The 14,784-nt window shown below is 48.5% G+C and overlaps 1 protein-coding gene across 6 annotated transcripts in view; it reads right to left on the bottom strand.

Annotated features, from left to right (window-relative positions):
* Positions 1 to 1,602: 1,602 nt before the first annotated feature.
* The window catches only part of fli1 (Fli-1 proto-oncogene, ETS transcription factor), a 30,823-nt gene continuing 17,641 nt past the window's right edge, over positions 1,603 to 14,784 (bottom strand). For 5 of the 6 annotated variants that reach the window (XM_018748693.2, XM_018748694.2, XM_018748697.2 and 2 more), the window contains 5 exons: positions 11,504 to 11,572; positions 4,738 to 4,797; positions 3,166 to 3,225; positions 3,002 to 3,049; positions 1,603 to 2,235 (listed from right to left, as the gene is read on the bottom strand). In XM_018748693.2, the coding sequence (XP_018604209.2) occupies positions 1,706 to 2,235; positions 3,002 to 3,049; positions 3,166 to 3,225; positions 4,738 to 4,797; positions 11,504 to 11,572 (767 nt within the window). In that variant the 3' untranslated portion in view covers positions 1,603 to 1,705. The remainder of the gene's footprint in view (positions 2,236 to 3,001; positions 3,050 to 3,165; positions 3,226 to 4,737; positions 4,798 to 11,503; positions 11,573 to 14,784) is intronic. The other variant, XM_018748696.2, reaches the window with a different exon arrangement.

The raw sequence follows: 14,784 nt of genomic DNA, 5'->3' as shown, positions 1-14,784 counted from the left end.
TAGCCTAGTTTGTTTCCAGGAAACAAGCTTCCTTCCACAAGTCAGTTTGGTCACAGGAAGAAAAACAGTCAAACACTGAAGTGGACTAAATAATTTTTGGGTATTGTCTTCCTGCCACATCCAGCAAAGACCAAAATAATCAATTGTCCTAATTCTGAAGACAAAAAAACACTAATAAATGACTTCTTTTTTTCAACTGGCAGGTATGAATGTATCTTGCTTTGCCTCTGCAAGGCACCGAGGAATAACACAAACTGCATTCAGTATAAAACAAATCTGTAAAAGCTATTGCTCAAATGTACAGATACAAAACACTTCATAAAACAATGCAAATACTAGATATCAGTCAATGACTTCTTCTCTTTTCAAACAATTTTGCCTTTTGGATCGAGGTCAACTCGTTAATTCTCTTGATTTTTAATACTGTATCACATATGAAAATAACTCTGCATAATTTATACAGTAAGATGCTTTACTGCCTGGTTGACCAATGTTTCTTAAAACAAAAGAAAATAGATCTGACGAACGCACAGCGTTCGCGAATCCGAGGACTTCCGCTTATCTTCTGTTGCTTCTGTTTTATTTAGTTATAGCTTAACTTTTAAGAGCTTCTGGTCCTTTCCTGTACGATAATGCCTGGGACAATCTGCTTTGGAAATCGAATGAACACAGCGTGAACGTGACGTTAGAGTCGTAGATGGATGCAAAAAGCAAAGGAATGTTGAGCACTACATTAACGTGGCGAACAGCCGTTTTAATTCATCCCCTGAGCTGGACAACACAACCGACTGCTGGCCAGAAACCGGACGTCCGCTGTGCTGTACTGGACTGAACTGGGAAGAGCCAGACTGACCTAAACGGGGTCAGTCTTTCGGACTGAGATGTTCAGGGCCTGGTGATGCTGGGGAGAGGAGCGGGGCTCTCTGAACAACAGGTTGTGAGAAGGTAGGGTGTCCCACGGACGACAGTGCATTCACATTAATACTGGTTCCACTGGATGGCTGGACGCAGGTGTCCATCCGGCTGGCTTTACTTCAAAACTGCTCCTGCTCCCGTGTCTCCAGCTTCCAGTTTGGAGGACAGGTTCAGCGTAACCCTCCTGGGGCTGAGATGTCCCTTGCTTTCGAGCTCCGCTAGCAATTCCAGAAGATGCTCCAGGGGAACGCGAGACGTAGACATAACTGTAAAGACGCAGGACGGACGCGAGATGCGCCGGAGAACCCAGAGTCAATAAAAAGGCTGGAGTTGAGAGTCGACAGGAGGAAGGCTTGAGACCCGTAGATGCTGGGCCCATGTCTGCAAGAGGGCAGCAAGGCAGCCAGTGCTGTCCCATAATGCCCTTTTCTGCGTGAATGCTGGCGTGCCTCTGGGGTAGCAGGGGGTAGCTGGGGCTCCAGGAGCGTTTTCGCACACCCGTGGGTGCAGTTTTCAGGGTACAAAGGCACATAGTAACACATGAAACACAGACACAGAAAGACACCAAAAAATAACCGTCAGGTATATAAGTAGTACTCCATTTATACATGGACAGCAAGATCCAGTTTTTCCTTTACAAAATCCTTAATTTAGTATTCTCGATAAAAATCCACCAGTTAGAAAATGTTTTTTTTTTTTTTTTTTTTTTTTTTTTAAAGGGACAGGACTCTCTTGTCCCCTTGATTTCTTTGCGAGTGCAGGTCAGAGTGGGCGAGTCGAGGGGCATTTTTTAGTAGTAGCTGCCCAGATGTGACGGCACATGGGAGTTGGGGTGGCGGGGCACGCTCGGGCTGGGGTAGATGCCCCCGGTTGGGGAGTTCCAGTAAGGGGCGGCCGGCCCGAAGAAGTTGGAGGAGGTGACGGGCATGGAGGGAGGGTGCGGGGAGACGAAGTTGACCTTCTGCTGGTGGGTGTGGTAGGGGGGCACGTAGGCCAGGTCTGAAGGGTACTTGTACATAGATGCCTCGGTCGGGTGCGGCTGCAGCGCCTGGGCGATGCCGTGAAAGTCGAACTTGTAGGCGTAGCGCTTGCCGTGCACCTTGGTCATGATGTTCTTGTCGTAGTAGTAGCGCAGCGCGCGGCTCAGCTTGTCGTAGTTCATGTTGGGCTTGCTCTTGCGCTCGCCCCAGCGCCGCGCCACCTCGTCCGGGTCCGTCATCTTGAACTCACCGCCCGTGCCCTCCCAGGTGATGCAGCCAGCGTTGGCGCTGTCCGACAGCAGCTCCAGGAGGAACTGCCACAGCTGGATCTGCCCGGAGCCTAGGAGCGCATGGGCGGGGATCAGTCGCATCACACACCCGAATGCATACGAGTCACACATCTGCAGCTATATCGCTTTCTCCTAATGTAATGCGCACGTGTATTTTCTACGAGATGTACGTCGCTTTGGAGAAAAGCGTCTGCTAAATGAATAAATGTAAATACGCATACACACGCACACACACAGGCACACACACACATCGGGATGGAATCTAACATCGGTGCCTGAATCCTTCTACTGTCTAATCTGGACTGAGAAAAAGGTCAGAAGCCAAGAAAATTAAACAAGTAAGAGTCCTCTTATAGCCACTCGTTCATTTCGGCTTCATATTCGAGGGCACTAAACAGTTATTAGCTCTCGTGGAAATCTCATTGGAGTATCAGAATTATTTACACTTATGTAAGCACCTGTAACAGTTTCCATGAGTAAATTTCTACTACAGTTTTTAAAGGGCTCCTTTAGAGATTTTCAGTTGTTCCAAAACTGAATACTTTGATATTTTCACTTATTACTTTTTCTAATTCCTGACTAATTAATCAATGAAATATATGACCAATTAAGCATTGTCTAAGTAGCTTTATCATAATTTTTAAAAATATAAAAGTAGACAAATAACAAATACAAATGAAATCTGACAGGCCTATGAACTGACGTATTAACAGTTATTTTAAACAGGGCCTTTCGACCGGAAGGGGGAAGCTGCAACCACTACGCCACCTGTTGACCTAACCAACCTATATACTTCTCATCCAGAAGCACCCTTACCAGGGTTGGCGAGTCGACTGCTGGTGGGACCCAGGATCTGGTAGGGATCTGATGCAGGGGAAAAACATAGACGGCAGGTGAGTCTGTGAGAATCGTCATGTGCGCGTGGCCTCGGGATTAGATGTGCAGGTATGGACAAAGACGGACGGGGCTCTCCCCGTTACCTGGCTGGGGTCTCTGCTGCTCGGTGGTTTTGCACACGCTCTGTGGGACAGCTGGTGAGCCTGGACGGGGGAAGGAGGGGTATCGGAAAGTCAGGCAAGCATCGTTTTTGAACAGTACGCTGCGACAATGCCAATGAAAACAGGGCAGGAGAAGGGCGCGCTGCTAAGTGCTTAATGGAGCTCGGAGTGTCTGGAGTCTGGGAGCCGCCTGCGCGGTTCTTAATCACTGGACCGCTGCCTGGTCTGCGCTGGATAAATAGAGTCACTGAACCCACCCAGTAAAGCGGCCTGTCAAAACAGAACCACACAAGCGCCTGATCCCTGAAATCAAGGACTGGGTGGCAGCACTGGATTACATTATATAAACCACTTGAGTTTTCATCTCATTACTCCAGTTTCATTCTTAGCCGACACTGCTCTCCAAATTGAGATTCAGTTTCACGCTTTTATTCGGATGGATATTTCACTGGAAAATTCTAGATCGCTGTAGTACGCTGCTCAAGTCCTTTTAGAACTCAGATGGGCAACTCTGAGGTTAAAGGCACGTGTACCGAGCCAGCGTCCTCTGTCCGAGTCCATCCAGGTCAGTGTAATGAACCAACGATAAAGGATGCCTGCGATGATTTCGCCTACTTAGCCTTAAACGCGCTATGTCTTTAACGCCATTTTGAAAAAAAGTGTATATCACAATCCTCAATATTAATTTATCATAACAGTAGCATCACATTTTTCACCAAGAATCTCATTATTATAATGTGTGCAGATTTAAAATATCTATAATGAATTGCACATTGTGGCCAAAAGGTGGTGTTGTGGTTAGAGCTGCTGTATTTAGGCTCAGAGGTCACAGGTAGTACCAGCTGTTTAGATGGGTAAACCATTATAAGTACGTTAATAATATTTCATTTCTGAGAAAAGTATCAGCTAAATAAATAAAAGTAACGCAGATTTTAATAACCGTGTCTCACAAGTCTTTAAAAATATTAAAAAAATGCAAATATATTGTTTAAAATTTTAATCCACCATAAAAAGCAAAAATATTTTCGGTAAAATTATGGTGTCTGGATTTGTGCATGTGCCCGTCTAAAGCTACAGGGAAGGTTTAAATGAAGTTTGTTTCATCCATGATGCCTCATAAATAAGTGAAGACTTGGGGGGGGGGGGGGGGGGGGGAGGCTCAAGCCTGGGTGATCCGGCAGAGGAGAACACTGACACACACACACACACACACACACACACACACCTAGCAACCTGCTGCGGTAACAACACCGACACGTCGGGCCACCGCTGGTTATGTTACTATGTTATGTATAGTATGTTACCATGACTCCCCCATTCGAGTCCCTTCTGCCCACAGTGAGAGAAATCCTTTAAACGCTACACCTGGAGCGAGGAGTTGAGAAGGAACCTGTTGCCTCAACGAGTCTAAATATAGTTAGAGCTGAGTGAAGATCCTTGTGTCCGTGTCCTCTCGTCCCAGGGAACCAGTATAGCTGTCACCGTTATATAAAGTGCACATGTCCCTCTTCACAGGGTGTCTCTCAAGCGAGTGGACTTGCCACCGATGCTCACCTTTCCCGCTGTGCATATTGTTTGACCATCCGGACCGCCGTACTGCATCATACGAGGGGTCTGGCCGCGAAAGAGAGAAGGAGAGACGGAAAGGGATGTTTTAGCGATACAGAAAGTTTGACGGCTGAAACACGACTCACTGGCTTTACACAAAAACACAACTGTTATTGTCATCAGAGAGAGCGCGTCCAACGCCACCCCCAGGCAGGACACCTCCCCCTAGCTATGGCCGAGACGCTGGCGGACTCGTTCACGGAAAGCGAAGAGCCCGTCCGCACGCTGCAAAACCGTTGCCCGAGTTTCGCAAGATACCGTGTTGTTATGGAATAAAAGAGTCAGAAACAGCAAGCCGGTCCACCAGATGACTATAAAAAGTTGTCCGCTGACACATCGTTCACCCAGTGGTGCTTCCTAAATATTATTATAACTCCTACTCATCTGATGATGGAGTGTACTCACTTTTTTATGGGTTTTTTTATTGTATTATCCCATCAGATGTTTTTCATTCCTTCTATTATACTTGTTGGGCATATTACAGTTATTTTCATACTCTGGAAAGTTCTAGAATTACAGCGCCTTTCTACACACACACACACACACACACTTTCTGACCCGCTTGTCCCATACGAGGTCGCGGGGAACCGGAGCCAAGCCTGGCAACACAGGTCGTAAGGCCGGAGGGGGAGGGGACACACTCAGGACGGGACGCCAGTCCATCGCAAGGCACCCCAAGCGGGACTCGAACCCCAGACCCACTGGAGAGCAGGACCCGGTCCAACCCACTGCGCCACCGTGCCCCCCCGGCGCCTTTCTAATTTGGCAAAAAAAAAAATTTCACTAGCAGGGGACAGGAAGCTGAATGACATTGGATGGTTCTGGTCTCAAGTACCAGTAGATAATGAAGCTCCAGGTTGTATTAAAGACAGAACAGAGATGTGTGGGAGTGGACACGGCGTCCACCAGGCACACAGGTGCATTAACATGAGTGTGTATTATGTCCTTTCACTGTGTGTGTACATCAGTGACAGACAGCGCCTGCTGCAGTTCTGGAGAACAGTAATAAACTATTATTTTAAGCTTTATTGTGCCTTTTCATTGAGCCTCCAAAGAACCAAGAACTGCCTTCAAAGAAGATCAATTCCAACACAACATGCTCAGCTCTTCACAATTTTCAACCCACATCCATACAACGGAGTAATTCAAACACACAGTCGCAGCAACTCGGAATCACCGACTGTCCAGAAAGACATGTCTTTGTCACATTTGAACCCATGTGTGAAGCCACAACCCAGGCCAGTGAGGCACCAATACTACGTGCTGAGCCACCAAACTATCTGCAACAAAATGGTGTATTTTTACTGAACAGCAACAGCCGCAACACCGAGTCTCAGCAACACACACCATCGGACACCGCTTGTCCTATACAGGGTTGCAGGGAGCCAGAGCCTAACCCAGCAACACAGGGCGCAAGGGACACACACAGGACGGGACACCAGTCCATCACAAGACACCCCAAGCGGGACTCGAACCCCAGACCCATCGGAGAGCAGGACCCAGTCAAACCCACTGCACCACCGCAACCTCCTGAAGTATGAACAGCAAGACAAAAAATTATGAATACATCCACATCCACAAAGCGAGGACAAAAAAACTGTAATATTTCAAAAGTGTGAACAAGCCCCATTGTCTAAGCAGTCCACAATACAATACGTGAGTTCTCATACAGATCAAGGACTATTTTTTCCTAGTATTAGGAAATTCAGGCCTTGACAACCTCATACCACCGCTCACTTAATAGAGTTAAGAGTTATTCATTTAGCTGACACTTTCCTCCGAAGTAACTCGCAGTGCCGAACTACTTATAATTATTCACGCATTTGGGTAATTTTACTGGAGCAATTTAGGATAAGTACCTTGCTCAAGGCCACTAGAGCTGGAAATGACATTCGAACCTGTGACCTTTGCATCTACATAAAGCAGTGCAAACCCAACACTACCAGCTGTCCCAGAGATGAAAAAGTTTAGAAGTTCTTGATGCATCGTGTGTCAGACTAATTTCCCATTCCATTCAGGAATATTTAAAAACGGTATTTAAGCATAGCAACAGGTAGGTGTCCTTGACTCCAGACCAGTAGCTCAGGTAGGAACCTTTAGCTCTGGGCTCAGCTACCTCCGTATAGTGCTGCTTGAAAGTATGCGATCCCCCCGTGTCCCTTAGTTTCACCACAAAATGGTTATTTAATGAGAAGCAATATTTCTCATGTGACAAAATAGGTGTGTAAAGACCAATTCCATATGTAGGTTTAGAGGAAATCATGTGTATGGTAGAAACATGGAAGTAGTGCAGGTGCAAAATAAGTGAAGCCCAAGTTGCATTGGTTAAACCAAGTAGGTCAATAGAATCAGGAGTATAAATCATAGTCTCACACACACTGTCTGAAACCACTTCTCCCGAGCGGGGTCGCGGCGAACCGGAGCCTAACCCGGCAACACAGAACGCAAGGCTGGAGGGGGAGGGGGACAAAACCAGGATGGGACACCAGTTCGTCACAAGGCACCCCAAACAGGGCTCGAACCCCAGACCCACCAGAGAGCAGGACCCGGCCAAGCCCGCTGCGCCACCACACCCCCTAAATCATCGTCATTTACTCTTCTTTACAAGTTTATTTTAAGATTTAAAATTTTTTATTTTATGTTTATTTTCATATTTATTCAAGAGTAATAAGAGGACTCGCATACTTTCCAGAAGAACTGTGAGCCAGAGGGCTGAAATAGAGCAACGTCGCTCCCTTCTGGAGAAAACAAGAAACAACATTTCGTAAAAATCCATCCCAGCAAAGTGGTTCTCTGGAATCATCGCTTCAGTGCGGATTTTTCGTGTTTGTTTTCAATTAGGAAGGCTGGTTGCCATGCAAAGAAAAAGGCCAACAAACAATTTTAATTATAAACGCATTAAACGACGTCTCACACTTACGTCATTGGCCCCGAACTTCAGGCCGAGTGCCATTCCGAAGCACTGGCTGCAGGCACGTTCGTGGAAACACCCTCGGTGTTTTAAAATGCAATTATGGTTAATCCCTGACCAGAAACCATCGGCTCGGGAGCTTCACGCTCTGGTGAGCCTCGTAAGAAAAGACCCGAAAGAACGCACGGAAGAAGCCAGCGATACCAAGGAGGCGATGGGTTTGGCCGACGAATGGAAGAATATGATGGCTGGGAGAACATCTGTTTCGGAACAAGTGTCATTTGGTTACGTGTGTGAAAGCAAACGCGGAGTTTCATTTTTCCTGCGTTCACTGCTTTCGGCCTTTCTCTAATGTAAGAAAGGGCTCCCTTCATTATTTTTTCTGTGTATCCAGTGTATCCATCAGCCCTGTGCCGCCCGACTCGATCCGGTGGGGAAACTGAAGCAGGAGGTCTGTCCCGTTCTGAGCCATGCTTTCCTCGCAGGGTGGGGGGCCTGGGGTCGGAGGGGTGGAGGGGGAGCCGGGGGTGCAGCGGATCCTGTCAACTTCGATCTGGAGTGCGCCGGGTAGATGGACAGGTCCTGGGAGAGTTGTGCTTCCTGTCCACGTCGCCAGCAGACAACGCCTCTTTGTTTAACCAGCCCTTTTTTAAACCCCCCCACCACACACACACACACACACACACACATTTTTTAAACCCTCCTCTGTGGAAAAAATACGCAGCGGTTGCTTCCTTCCAAGAAGAGGTGAGGGTCATGAACATATGGGGAGGGAGAGGGAAAGCGGAGGGCGAGAGAGCCGAGCAGTGGGAGATGGGGTGGGGGTCATGGGACGTGGGGGTGTCAGGCAGACGAAACACAACACTGGAATCTGGAAAAAAAACAATTACGAAAGATCCCGCTACTGTCTGATTGAGAACATGGGGGGACTTGGGCCTTGTCCAAGCGTCTGCCTCTTTTACATAACACGGGGGTTGCAAGACGTTGGCCGTCGACGGGACCCTCGCCGAGTCGGGCTACCGTGGCTCTAATTCGATTAGCCGAACCCAAACACAAAGCTGCGGGATGTGGAGGAGGCAGAAAGGAGAAGCAAAGCGTCGAGTCGGGAAGATACCACGATGGCTAATATGGCGGAAAAAGCACCGTGATTCGAAAACACGGAGAGCGCTTTATCGCCTTGTTAGCTGTCCGGCCAAAACCCTCCTCTGGCAGGTAGCCGAAACGAAGGCGTCCGCCACCGACGGCTTCGTGCGTACGGCTCTATATTTTCGATGGAAGGCTTCGGGATCGACACACGACCGTCCACTAAGAAGACAGCTCGCCTGTCGGGGTTCACGCAAGGGACTCCTTTTCCTGCGAGGCCAACGTACAACCCCGCGTGTCTCCGCCATCACAAGTCCTCCGTGACGAAGACCCAAAAGAACGGACGGCTGAACACGAAGCCGTGAAAGTCCATAAGCCTCTTTTCGCCGACTTCTGAATCCTCGACGATGAATCACCGAATAAAGCCCGAACCTCCCCATCTAAACAAAAAGGACAACTGCTCTCTTTAGCCGCCGTCCGCGCGGAATGTGCTGGCATGCGCGCGCGACCTTATGCTAACACGAGGTTGCTTTAAGCGAAAGCCCAGGAGAAGTTTGTTTTACTAGTGCAGCTGGATGCGTTCTCCTGCCAGCTGCGAGGCCAGACAGCGGCGAGATGTGTGCTGTTAATCAGCTGTGATACGTCTCGCCAGCAGCGTCTGCAGAAACACGTAGGGGCGGCGCGCTCGACGCCGGGTGTGCGAGCGCTCGCCTCCCCGCGTTGGGGGGCAAGTGACGTAAGAGGGACGAGTGGAGAAAAACGGGGTGAAGGAGGACGCCCGTTTATAATCGAGGGGTCCCTTTAAAAGAGTGGAGGAGACGTGATGGGGGTGACTGCGGTGGGGACCCTTCGTCCGAGCTCGGGGTCGGGAAAGGGGGAGCCACCAGACGCCGCCACCAGGTCAAACAGCTAGCAGACACGTGCGGGTGCGAGGCTGGCTCTTGCGTAGTCTTATCCCGAGATCCCATTGGGCTAACTGAATTAATTAGATTGCGACTCAAAAAAATTAGACGCTGTGTGGTGGGGTAAGGGGGGCTGCCAGTCTGGACTCTTATCATTTCTTGTCTCCCAGTCAACCTCGCCACAACTCTATCCAACCCCCCGACTCCGCCTAGATAGTGCTGCTCCCGGGACCCAAGCCTATCTTTATCTCTTCTCTCCAGTGGTCCCCAGACCCGTGATTTGGGACCAAGCTGGTGGAGACGCGGGCGGCGCTCACCCCAAAGACAAACACGCTAGCTCGGGAGGAATTCCGGAGATTCTACATTCTTCCCCCCTGGGAGAAGGCAGGATGGGCGTGCTCCAGAACATGGTTAGTCAGGGTGGGTGTGTGCGTATGGGAACATACCTAATGAGGAAAGCTGGGCTGTGCACCTATACAGTGATGTCATTTTATTATTACTACAAAACCGATATGCTAAAATCTTTGACATCCTACACTCTCCCTCATATTTTTAAAGCTGGATATTTAAGCAGTTCATTTTTAAGAAGTCTGTGCGGAGTTTGGCTGTTCTCCCTGTCTTTGTATGGATGTCCTCCGGTTGTTCCTGTTTTCTCCCACACTCCAAAGACGTGCGCTTCAAATAAACTGGTCAGTCTAACTCACCCTGTGTGTCTGTATATGTCAGCGAACGACTGCATGACTGCCCTGAGATGGGCTTACTCTCCATCCCAAGCACACCCTACCTCACACTGTTTGGTTCTGGCATAGGCTCTGGACCACCGTGCCACTGCTTTGGACAAGCAGTCAAAGACGAATGAATTACTGGAAATACTTGTTCAAAATCCTTTTCTCGAAGTGAAACAGGCACAAGGCAACATTCTCAACCACTGCGCCACTTGCTGCCAAATGCTACGACGACAGCGATCTAGGCCCGATTATGAAAAATATCAAACTCGTGTTTGTGAGGATCCTACGTTGTGCCCAGATCCTACGTTGTGTCCCCACCCACCCCATGACAAGGACAGGCTCGGATTCCCGCTCCCCGCCACATCTCATTTAGAAAAAAATAAAGCCAGCCGCACACTCTTTGTCTTTCCGCACCACACCAGCTGTCTCTCAGAGCCCTCTCGAGCACAAACCTCGCACCCGGCACAGGTAGGCCCTGCTGAATGGGAGCCTGAAGTAGAGTGGTCATTATGAGGTTCACAAAGACGCACCTGTCCGCGAACATGTCTCCCGTCATATGGGCACCCTTCAGGCTGCTGTAGAAAAAAGGCACGGGGCCCCTCTCTGCCTGTGCTTCTCAAGGGTTCCCCATCAAAAACGCGGGGCTGAACAACAGCGGAGCATTTTCTTTTCTCATGTGGTTCTTCGGAGACAAGGCACCTAGAGCAGCTATTGCCCATTTAGCGGCTATTCTTCATACGCAAACTATTATCACAGCTGAAGCCGTCTCCCGTAGAGTGTCTGCTCCGGTCATTGTTATTCATATCTTCCGGCTGATTAAATAATTAGGGGATCAATCGTGACACAATGACAGAACTTTGCATAAGGAATGAAAAACATTAAGTCCTAAATAGTCAATGGTGGGACAAGTCTCTCAGATGGAAAACACAGCATGGAGCACAAATCCTCATCATCAGCCTCAGGGAGTTCACTTGTCACGGAACCGAGGCGCCCGGAGAGACACCTCTGCCGTCGCCGCGTGGCCGTCAGAGTCAATGGACAGACTTCCCCGAAAGGGAGGTCAGCGTAAAATGGAATGAGCGCCTTACCTTCTTTAGGGGCCAGGCGAGGCGACTGGTCTGTGTGAGATGGGGCGTTGTACGACAACGATGAGCTGCCTGCAACACGGAGCAAGGAAATGTGTCAGACAGTCCAACCATCGTGGGAATGTGTTAAACAAAGGATAAACCTTCACCCAATTATTCCTGTAATGTAATGTAAATGTTTATATATATATATATATATATATACACACACAGTATATCTATATAAATATATATATCTTCATAATAATAATAAAAAAATACTAGGAAGGAATTGTGGATATTCAGATAAAGTTTTATGCAGCTACTCATGCGATGATCATTGGTTCATATGGTGGAAAGAAACTAACTGCACTTGAGAATCATGCATCTGCATCTAAGTCTCTCTACTAATGTAATGCACACATTGGATTTTCTCTGATATCTAAGTTGCTTTGGAGAAAAGCGTCTGTTAAATGAATAAATGTAAGTTTGATTCCGACCTGATTCATATCTAGCGCTTGCTCTGCCACTCCAGGTCAGTATAAACACAATGCATCAAAATTTGACTCGGTATTTACGGCAACCCCAGGCCGAGTTTTATCGCTGGACATAGTTTCTGATTCCCTCTCCTAGTGTAAATACATAACTGTATTCTGTTTAAAATGTTAATGGAACGGAACGGAAATTCAGCGGAATTCAATTGAAAAAGGCAACTGGTGCAGCGGTTTGTGCCGGGGCCTCGAGATCTGAGGGTACCGGAATAAAATCCCACTCATGATACGGTGCCTTGAATCCATACATACGAACACCCTGACATACAAACGAGTAAAATCGCTGCGATTTAGTTTAATTTGCCTCAGAGAAAGGTTTTCGCGAAACGAGCAATAATCTAAACTGGAGACATTTATGAACCAACAAACAATCAGAGAGATCCATCCTAAGTTGGAAACTGACCGATGTTTGGCTGCTTTTCGGAATCTGTGAGTGTGTCCGACAGCGAAGCTCCCAGGTCAGCGTGAGCCCACTTTTCGTTGAGCTCCAGTAGAGGGCCTACGTGCGTTTACAATAAAACCTGATGGCCCGCTCTTAAATTCGCACTCCTGCCCCGGGATGTGTCAAGGTCAAGTGGTCCTGCTACCCCGTTCTGCTCAAAGGCCTGGATTTGATTTCCAGGCAACGTTGCACTACTTCGTTTCACAGAACACACAAATATGCAATTACGCCAAGTAAATTCTCCAGTTCTGTCCATGTTTTCATGTTAATCACTGTATTTCTGTGAACCCGACGCCTAAAATAGTACCGCCCTCTCTAAATACTCTACATCAGTGGCACGGCAGCTCGCGTGGAAAGAGCTTCTTTGAGTCTCCCAAAGCCTGTCGTCCTGCGCTGCTCTTGTTTTGATTCGGCGCTCAAGCTTCCTCTTAATTTTAGCTACTGCACCACATAAATCAGCTGGAGGGAAGCGCATTAAGAAAACGCTGGAGGCAAGGCTTTGGAGGAAGCGTGAGGTGGAAGACAATGGGAACGCGGTGGAGCTTTTCATGAGTCGAGAAAGGGGGTAAAATGGCACAAACGCAAGTTGTTTTTTCCCCCTCTCATGGAGCGGGATACTTTTTTGTGTGTTTGGAGGAACCGCTGCGATCCTTTGTTTGGGGTATTTGCGGCGTTGGGGAGTGAAGTGTGGTCTGGTGCACTCATAATTTAACCCCCCCCTACACACACACACACACACACACACACACACACACACACACACACACGTCCGCCTCCCCCCCCCCCCCCCCCCCCAAGCACCCCACAGAGCTCTGGCTGCCCCGAACCCGTGGCAGTCGAACAGGGCAGTCATTGTGTGAGGTTGCAGTCCCTATGTAGCAATGAAACAGGTCCTCACGCAAAAAAAAGAAAAATCGTTCCACACACACACCTAGAGTGACCGAGCGAGTGGGCGAGATGGAAGACACGCCCTGAGAGAGGTGTTAACCCTTCCCTGGCCTTCTGTGGCCGCTGCAGCAACCAGCGTCTTCACCTGAACATGGGAGGCACTACAATGACTTTCCAGCTTACTCGACATGTTTCCCACATGAAAGGCTGCAAAACCGGAGAAGACCAAGAAGTCCTCAGCATCTCCTCTCTACACGTGTTCTGGGTGCAAGACATGGGCCAGCAACATGTGTGCCCCTTTAAAATGTTCCTCATGTTTCAGATTACGGTTTAACATCATAATAAAACATCTTCTCTGTCTGCAAAGACAGAAATATTGGCAAAAAAATCTGCAGCGTTCGAGAAAGAACTGCACTGTTTTGGCTTCTTAGCAAAGCTAAGGAGTGGTGGCAGAAGTCACAGATAGTCTCTCTTGAAACCACACACTTGTCACCCACCCCACAAACTGGTCCCAGACCTGGAGATGCGGAAATAAGGGGCCTGGACCACCATTCCACTGTAAATGAGCCAATAGGAAGAGCTAGATCTGGGAGTCCCATAACCCCCCATCCCCCAAAGGGGAGCTCCGCACTCCTTCCACCTCTCATTCAGCACAGATGTTTATAGTCTGGCCCAACTGTGGAAGGGGTTGAAATATACCCCCTGGCCTTAGGTAAGTGGTGCAGGGTGCAGAGTTCTCCAAGCTCACCATTCACCTTGTAAATCTGACCCCGACACACCGGCCCAGTGACGTCTGGAATGGAAATACTAAATCCATCCCAATGGCCCTCAATCACTGCTCTTTTAGACCATTTTCGAGCGCTTTGTTACGAGAGCCGTTCGCTCACGGTTAGAGTTTCCCCACAGGGCACGCGAGCACATGTGGTAGGAGAACCAGCATGCATGGGTGCGATAAAACAAACAGTCCACAGGCTCGCCCTGACAGACTAATTTGAACAAATTCTCAAATTGCACCCAAATTGAAAGCACATTGGCAAAAGTAGCGATCGCTTTCGAAAATCTCGGCGAGTGACCGAAAGCAGAAGAAAATAATGCACGGACAATCTCCTTATTACTTTTAGCCAGCGAAAAAGAAAGTCGCGAATCCACGGAATTTCTTGCAGGTGCTGGTTTGATAGCTTGCCGTGTATCTGCGCAACTCAGCCCAGGCCTTTAGGCTGGGAATTATCCCTCCGCAGCACCGAATGTGCGGCCTTGAGCTTCCCTAATCAGAGTTAAAACAAACAACATGCTGTGCATGTTGCATGCAGATGTGTGCAATATTATTGCTGGGCACGTAGTGGAAGCTGACCAGGAAAGCCAATGATGGACACCTCGCGGCCCTTAGTTGTTAAACACTTCCAGGGCTTGCTCCCAGCCGTCTG

Source organism: Scleropages formosus, chromosome 10 (assembly GCF_900964775.1).
Source record: "Scleropages formosus chromosome 10, fSclFor1.1, whole genome shotgun sequence".
NCBI classification, from domain to species: domain Eukaryota; kingdom Metazoa; phylum Chordata; class Actinopteri; order Osteoglossiformes; family Osteoglossidae; genus Scleropages; species Scleropages formosus.
Note: the sequence above shows the minus strand (reverse complement) of the source record. Positions and strands in the feature narration are given on the sequence as shown.